This window comes from Carya illinoinensis, chromosome 5, assembly GCF_018687715.1.
Source record: "Carya illinoinensis cultivar Pawnee chromosome 5, C.illinoinensisPawnee_v1, whole genome shotgun sequence".
Lineage (NCBI taxonomy): Eukaryota > Viridiplantae > Streptophyta > Magnoliopsida > Fagales > Juglandaceae > Carya > Carya illinoinensis.
Window position 1 is genome coordinate 23,547,705 of NC_056756.1, and position 8,883 is coordinate 23,556,587.

Genomic DNA, 8,883 nt, shown 5'->3' on the forward strand with positions numbered 1-8,883 from the left:
ATGATGAGATATTCAAACCAAAATATCATATGTTTTAAAAATATTTCCTAAAGTATATCCAAGCATTAAACTTCAAATAATATGGCTAAAGATAAACCAAAATATGATCTAGTCGAAAATATCAAACTTTTGACCCAACCCCCAACCGAGTCTTCTCTTTCATAAAATTTTATATCTTTGAAACTAATATAAAAAATATTCAAAATAACATCCTAACATGTATATAAATGGCTTAGTATAATCAAATAACTTTATCAAATCCATTGGAGTAATAATAGACCACAAAAGATCTAAACTTTCTTAAAACAGAAACTATTTTTCCTTTTCCAATTTCAAACCTTTTAGATTTAAGAAAATATTTCATCAAAAACTTTAATCATGCAACGAATCTCCAATAATAATACATATAAACATGCTGACAACACTCTATAAAAAGTAAGGACCAATATTTGTTCATTAGTTTGGTCAAAAACCCTAAAATATAATACACTATCTAGATTATCACCCAAATTGACCTTTCCATGATTAAAATAACTTTTGACCAATCAAATGACCATGAAATCAGACAAAAATGGTACTAACAAAAATTATACTCAAAGAAGAATAACTTTAATGAATGAATTATCATGAGAAAATACTTATAGGGATCTAAAAAACGGTACACAAAAAGGCTCAGAAAAATGTCTGAGAGAGCTTCTAAATATTCTCTCCAAGAATGAAAATGAAAAGGGGTGAAGTGAGTGAAAGTACGACTTGCACACCTAATACACCTATGAAAAGTAAAGTATGGGCTTGAGTGACACCTTGATGGATGGTGGTTAGGTCACAAAAAGGTGTAATAGTGAGTGGTTTTTAGTGAATGGAACTTCTAATTAGAGAAGGTTGGTGGTGGGGTGGCATTTGGCCTACACATCATGCACGACTTTGGGGTTATCATGAGCAGTAGATGGTCAGCATTGAGTGAGTGGAAGCTTTCTCAAGAAATTTTGTCAATGTGGCTAAAATTCATGGGCCTAAATGGGCCTTAAACAAGTGGGCTTTATTTGAAGTTTAAAGAGGGTTTGGTTAGAGTTTGAAATGCTATCAAGCCTAAATCTAATTTTTCTTCCATCAATCAAATTTTCAAGATTTAAAGGGTTGTACATTGATGTCATAACATGAATTTCAGGAATTAATAGCATGTGTAAGTGATTTAATCAAGCGATTAAATACAATGATAGAAATCAGATCAAATAGGATTTGGAGGCCAGCTTTAGGGTTTGAGGAAACAATTTAGGATTTCAATTTCAACCAAACTTTTGAGCTTTCAATTGGATTCCGACCATTTATTGAAACTCTCTTTGGTTTGGTATAATTTGGACGGTTGGATGGAATATGATTTTGCTTAGGTGGCATGATCTCACACGTTGATTTCTTTCACATTTTCATCTTATGGTTCCTCTTGATATCAAGTGTCCAATATTATTCATTACGTGTGGTTAAGATCTTACCGTATGTCCAAATAAACTTCTCTAATGTAATTTGGATATTCTACATTATGATTTTTTAAAACAATGCACTTGGTATTACTATTGAGTTTACTATTCACTTCGAAAAAACTGAAAAAAAATTATGTACTGTAAAATCCTAAACATACACACTAAACTAATTGTGTAATTCGTTTATCAAAACTCAACCCCAAAGTACCTCAAAATAAACAAAATGCATTTTTGAACAAGCATTTCATCTAAAAACTAAAAATGAGATTATTGCACTATAAAATCATAAATAATCAACTAAATCTAATGGCGTAGACCATATCGCATTCTAATACTTCTAACTATTTCAAATAAATAAAATCATGATTGTGGCACCATAATGAGTGATAACACAGACTATGCTGACAGACTAAAACCTATGTGATTGGTATATTCATGAAAACTTACAGGGTTTTTACAAGATTCTTAAAGCTTATAGAAATTCTATAATTAAATTTCTAGCGGGCTGTTACATGTTTGTCCAGTATATTCATGAAAGTTTTCATAACATCTTCAGTAGCATTATCTCTCTCATTACCAGTTTTGTCATAGCTGTCTAACCTACCTTCAGTTTCATTCTTGAGACCATAGACTTGGATGTAGGTTCAAAGCCTAGAATGATGCCAAAGGAAGAAGAATCATTCCCACTCGAGTCTTGATTATGGTGACTTGTACCCACCTTAGTACCAATGCCCATTGTCACTATCTCGTGCCTTCCATTAGGATGTACATTATTAAGTCAGCCAAATATCCATAAACAGTTCACCAAATTATGGCGACTAACCTTATATACTTTTGGATATAATGTTTGGAGGATTTAAGGAAGGACGAGAAGCCCCATTTTTATAAAATTTAGTATTCTGGTACTTAATTGCTAACGTTGTTACCACAAAATATTTTGCTTAAATTTCCATTGCAATTTCATAGTTAAACATCTTACATGTGTACTTATCTTTTTAGTCATTTTTAGTTATGTTCTCAAAGCATGGGTCTAGCTTATTGATCCCTTTCCCAAATCCCACTTGAATAAAAATTACACACCTATTTCAATTTTCTCTTGGGTGTTGACTGTTGGCCCGCATTCTTAATACCACAGATTCCCCCCTAGACCTTCATGACAAATGAGGCGCCACAAAGCAGCATGTTGTGGAGATCCTGAAAAATGCTAAACAACACAAGGTGATGAAGGAAGTTCGCTCGACTACAAGTCAGCAATGGATGTGTTAACCGTTTAAAGGGCGAGGACAAGCCCAATAGAATAGACAAGCGAAGCATGTGCTAACCATACAAAGGGTGATTTCTCACCATGCTTACACGTGTGCTATAATATTATTAACATGAATTTGTGCATATATATTCACTGTCATTGCTTTTCATTTTTACTACTATCATGGATTTTAACTTACTGAGATTTCTTCAAAATATCACTGTAATGGTCTTACCTACAGTTTTATCTTTAGTGCTGTAGACCTTGATGCAAATAGAGCCAGGAAGATTTCCTCGAGGAAGATTGACTAGCCCAGCTTAAAGAGTAGTTATGGAGTCGTGTTTCCATTTAGATTTGTACTTTGTAAATTAAGATGTTCATTGTAGTTGGGCAATGAGTACTTTAGGCGTCGTTGTATTTTGATGTAAACGATGACCTTATAATGGTTGTAATTATATTTAGGATGAAGTGATAGTGACATATTGATATTATTATTTTTAAAGAGTATTGTTATACTTATATGTTACTAATAGATTAGTTAACTCAAACTCGAACATAAGGGATACAACTGAATGGCTTGCATCTTGAACATTGCAGTTCCTCACTGGAGAAATACCGAAGATCAGGGGCACCACAATCGGCAAACAAACACGAGGACTGGGGTTGCTAAGGCCACGATCCTCCCTTGAGTCTGAGGCAAACTTGAGGAAGCATCGGACTGAGCCGTGGGCCATCCTGTGGCAAACATGGGGGAGGACCGGACTAGGCCACAAGTTGCCTCTAGGCAAACTCTAATGGGGACTAGGGCTACAGTAAGGACTCATAGAAGTATAAACAATTAACAATGAAGTTCAACTCCGTTAATCAGTCAATCACACTAAAGATTTGGGCCTTGGTTTCTTTTGGGTATTGAGGTTATTCCTTGTTCTGGGAGTCAATTTCTTCCCAGTACAAATATGTATCTGACATTATTTGTAAGAATTCCATGGCCGGTTTCAACTCCATTGGTACGCTATTGGCACAATAACTAAAGCTCTCGGCTCGAGACACATAGGAGTCCAGCGCATTTAGCAAGCAACTGAAAAGGAAATTGGTTCAGCGCATTTAGCATGCAGAAATACATGTTCTTCACGCAGACCTCTTCAAGTCTCTAGTATTTGTTTTGGCGACTATAAGGTGATTGTGAAGGAAGGGTAACAGTAAGGACTCATAGGAGTCCAAACAAGAAAAAGAGAAAACAAAGAGGCAAAAAGAACTCATTAACGGCCTCTTTCAAACCCAATTCGAGTTCTACTGGAACCTCCTTCATACCCATCTCGCATTGAGGAGCCAGCACCAGCTTTCATCGTTCCTCCAGTGCCAACTTTGTCGAGAGCTTTCTTACCCTTCTTCACCTCTGTCAAGAACTGATCCAGTCCAAACGGATCAGCCTCTTCAGCCACCTTCTCAAACTCAAGTGGCCCATCTCTTGTACCGGCCTTTTCAGCCACTCCTGTAAAGCCCTTGTCAGGTTTGAAGCGATCGGTCTTCATGATATTATCCAACTGCTCATCAGCACCTCCATACATCTCAGCATCGGCATCTTTCTTTGGCCTGTATAGGGTTGACAGTGTTGGCTGAGCAGTAAATAAACCCTTATCATACACATTGTACCGATCATCAGTGGCAAATCCAGAGTCCATTCCTTTCTCCTGGTTGAACAGCCTCTGGTCATACATAACTTCTCCTCCTCTTCCTGCTCCAGTAGAAGCCATACCAAGAGCAACCTTCTCACTGATATCACGATCTCTATCTCTGGTAATCTTGCTCTTCTTTCCCACAGCAGCATCCTTGGCTTCCAGTCTTCTTTCCCTCTCCCTCTCTCGGCGTCGCTCCTCACGAATTTTCTCACGACGCAGCCGTTCTTCCCTTTCATCCTTAGTCTCCTTTGGGATATCCCTCTCTTTGTCCCTTGTGTGCTGATAATCAAGTCTCGAATCAGAACCATCCATGGCACTCTTCTCAGAAGGGATTAGAATTGCTGCTGGGGGTACCACACCAGTTCTCTCAGAACGTGCTTTTTGAGCCAGTGCTCTCAGCTCTTGTTCTTTTCTTTCCTTCTCCTTCATCATCATCTCCTTCTGAACCTTTGATCTCATGGCTACAGCTTCTCGAGCCTTCTGCTCTGCAACATAAAGCGCCTCTGAAAGCTTTGCAAAATTATCATTGATCTGAACATCTTGAAGGCCTCTACCATCAGCTGCAAGACGCTTATCAAGAGGAATTGTATAACCTTTCGGGTTCTTCCAATTTGAAATGCAAGGTGGAATCTTCCAATCTTGTTGATCCTTCACAGTTACAGGGTGAGGAGGAGAATGCATCACTGGCACAGGTGGTGACCCAGAAGCCTTTGGGACACGCTTATGCTTGAACTTAGGAGGTTCTAGCGGATCCACAGGCATCGACATCATACTTATTATCCTCTCCTTAGCCCCAGAGTTGAAGGCTGCTGATTGCTGTGATGGCTTATACTTGATAAACTTTGTTTCAGAAGACTGTTTTGGTACATTTTTTGGCTGGGCCGCACTCAATCTTACATTCACAATCTTTTCAAGTGCAGTTTTTGTCTCTAGTGTTGTCTCCTCAATTTCTTTCTCAACCTCCTCATCAACTTCTTGCTCTTCACCGTCATTTTTCAGAACCTTAGGGATAAGATCTTTATGCTGGGAGTAAACAATCTTCTTTGCATTCTCATTCTGCCTGACAATTGCATCATAGGCAACATTGCCATGGGCATCAACGGTAACCGGAAGAATCTTTGATCCGGGTTTTGAGGATCTGTGCCCACCCATGTCAAGGGGGTACTGAGCTAAGTGAATCTCTGGAAATGCACCCCCATCTCCGAAATCCTTGACTCTTCGAGGAACAAAACCTGCTCGCTTCAAGTAAGGAGGCACAGGATTTTGCTTGATGAAAGAGGACTTTTCAGCCTCTGAGGAAGTGAATCTCTGCTTGAACCACGGATCATTTGAATGATCATAATATAAAGCTGTGGTTGACTTCACAGGCGGCAGAAGCTCCTTCAAAGACGCCATGATAATCTATTACCCAAAACCTAATAGAGCTTGAAACCCAAGTAACTGCAGATAGACCTCAAAAACAATTGAAAATCAATTTAGGAACAGATGCAATTAGATATAATAACTTAAATAATCTTTTACCCGGGATTAGTCGGGACACCAATCCTGGACCCGATGCCAAATAAAAAAATAAAGATAACAAGCTGTAACTTCTTCTAATCAGAAAAATAAATAATCTAAAGACCATGTTATTCCTATTTCTGAAACAATCAAATTAACTTTCATAGATAAAATTAATAGCTTACTCAATAACATTATCAAATAGCAATGAAACCAAACACAATATAAAAAACACATAATTAAGCTTGTTAAAAAAGTAGGGTCCACATTATAGAAAACAGTTCCAATATTGACTTTCCAAAGATTGAATGTATATATAATTAATAATTCTATATGCTATTACGAAGATTTCACAGAAGTAGGAATACCAGAGAAGTCCATATCAATCCCATTTATGACAACATCTATATTCTTTTTTGCTGGCTTCACACGCTGAACTGGTTTCCTAAGCATTTTTGCTTTTGTGATTTTTGGGGCATAGCCACTATGCCTTTTCTTGACGTAGCGGGTGGTTGTGAAGTCTGTAAGGCTTGAGCTCCAGAACTTTCTGGGAGAACGGCACAATTAGGATTAGCAGGCAACATATTGAGAAACTTTTCCCTCTGGTTTGCCCAACGACACGCTAATGCTATTGGGGTCACGACCGCGAAGAAAATGTTGTGCCACGCTCTGCCATGCTTGACATGAGCTGCAGACCAAGATGCCCTTTGAAGGACGGCTCATACCCCAATTGCGCATGTTCAATGCGTCATCATCCATGACAACTACATAAAAAGCAAAAACAGTAACGAATTCAAACTACGATACGTTTCCCCTTCACACATTAGAAACATTTGAATAAAGATTTCAGGGGTCATCGAAAACACCGTTACGAAAACAATTCGAAATCATCAAATGTATATTCCTCCTTAATTAGGAAGATCGACCTTTGTTTGGCGGCAGAGAAGATGCAAGAAAACAATCCGGAAAATATGTTAGTATCTATTAATTCTGCTTCGTTCATAGTCCTAAGAAATGAAGATCTCAAATCCACGGAAACAAATCCTAAAATCCGACTCGGGCGGCATTTGCTTCACCGTTCAAATTCTCTCTATTTCTAACATTTTCTCAGCATCCAAACGTGGCCCATCAAGAGATGCATGAAGTAAGTCTCTAGTCTCCATTTATGGAAATTCTTGAAAACACAGAAAATCAAATCTGAGACTGAAAATGTTTAGATCTGTTCAATAAGGAGCAACATTTATATTCATAGTCACAATAAGGATGCAACTGACAGTTTGAATAGTACAAGGACCCATATATTCAAAACTCGGGGAGAGAGAGAGAGAGAGAGAGAGAACTTACGGGTTTGAAGTTTTGAACTTTGAACGGCTTTTTAGGGTTTTGCCACTTTTGGAGAGAGAGAAATGAATATAGGGAGAGAGATAAAAGTCAGAGGCAGAGGCAGAGAGATAAGGAAGGAGAGACAATGCGAGGGTACAAAAAAAGGTTTGGATTGGAAATAAGATACGATGATTCAATGAAAGTTGAGATTATAATATTATTATTATTTTGAGATTTAAAAAATTTAAATTGTGATTTAAAAAAATTTAATTAAGTATTATATTTTGTATAAAAATTTAAAAAATTTATAATAATAAAATGAGATTAGATGAAACATTCTTAATCCAAACTTGTTCTAAATATTTAGAGATCGAGAATGGTACCCATATTTTTTATCTCTTAATATTTAAGGACTTGAGATTTAGTTAGTGCTAGTTTATGTACTAGAATATTCTAAAATACTTTCATATTATTTATTATTCTATTATTATTTTTTATTTACTTTTTATTATTTTTACTTTTATTTACTATTTTTTAATACTTTTTATTACCATTCATAAAATATATAAAATCACTTCACGGTTTATAATCTTAGTTTTGTTATGAAACTAAAAAAGAAATAATATTGCAAAAGAGAGAATTTTGAAAAAGAAATAGTTGTTATTTAAATGCAAAATTTGATTATATATAAGTAAATGATACCCATATATATAGAAGTACAAATAAGTAAGTATATCTCAATAGTCTTAATTGTTGGCTAAAAATATGTCTTAATTGATGGCTAAATATAGGTCTTAATTGATGACTCAGTAGTCTTAATTGATGGCTCAATGGTATTAATTAATGGCTATGTATGGCCATACAAATAAGTTTATATATAACACTCCCCATTTGGATGACCATACATAAAGAATATGCATTGTTAAAACCTTGCTAAAGAAAAATCCAGTGGGAAAAAACCAATGTCAAAGGAAAAAGAGTACAATATTCATGTATATCACTAAATGTTTTAAGATTACCTCATTAAAACCTTGCAAAGTACAACTCAATGGGATAAAACCTTAGCGAAGGAAAAAGAGTACAATCAGCACAAGTTTTCAAGACATTACTCTCCCTGAAAAGTGCATGATAATAGGTCTTCAAGTCTCCGTATTCCAATGTTCAGCACAATCTTCTTAAATGTTACATTTGGTAATACTTTTGTGAATAAATCTACCAGATTATCACTTGACCGTATCTACTTGATATTAATTTCACATTTCTCCTGAAATTCATGGGTATAAAAGAATTTAGGTGAAATATATTTAGTTCTATCACCTTTGATATATCCTCCTCTAATTTGAGTAATACAAGCAGCATTATTTTCGCATAAAATTGTTGGACTATCATTAATCACTGGAAGACCACATTTTCTTGAATATGTTGAATAACTGATCTTAGTCAAATGCATTCTCGACTTGCTTCATGAATTGCAATGATCTCTGAGTGATTTGAAAAGGTAGCAATAATGTTTGCTTAACAAATCTCCATGATATAGCAGAATTTTCATAAGTAAATACATATCCAGTTTGAGATCTACCTCTGTGTGGATCTGAAAGATAACCTGCATCCGCATATCCAACTAATTGTAGACTTGAACCATGTGATAAAATAATCT

At 36.1% G+C, this 8,883-nt stretch overlaps 1 protein-coding gene across 7 annotated transcripts; it reads right to left on the reverse strand.

The window, feature by feature from the left end:
• Window positions 1–3,790: 3,790 nt before the first annotated feature.
• LOC122310544 (SNW/SKI-interacting protein A-like) lies at window positions 3,791–7,393 on the reverse strand. Of its 7 annotated transcripts, none has more exons than XM_043124505.1 (3): window positions 7,248–7,393; window positions 6,272–6,667; window positions 3,791–5,843 (listed from the first exon to the last, which is right to left on the reverse strand). In XM_043124505.1, exon 3 carries the CDS (start codon window positions 5,796–5,798, stop codon window positions 3,984–3,986), a length of 1,815 nt encoding a protein of 604 aa, XP_042980439.1. In that variant the 5' UTR covers window positions 5,799–5,843; window positions 6,272–6,667; window positions 7,248–7,393; the 3' UTR covers window positions 3,791–3,983. The 7 variants fall into 7 exon arrangements, with proteins under 7 accessions (XP_042980439.1, XP_042980440.1, XP_042980443.1 ...); XM_043124506.1 differs by having other exon boundaries at window positions 3,791–5,855; XM_043124509.1 differs by adding an exon at window positions 6,830–7,100 and having other exon boundaries at window positions 3,791–6,667; window positions 7,248–7,384.
• Window positions 7,394–8,883: the final 1,490 nt, after the last annotated feature.

Excerpts from the sequence above, each read along its gene's own strand:
- LOC122310544 (XM_043124505.1), bottom strand. The coding sequence starts at position 5,798 with ATGGCGTCTTTGAAGGAGCTTCTGCCGCCTGTGAAGTCAACCACAGCT.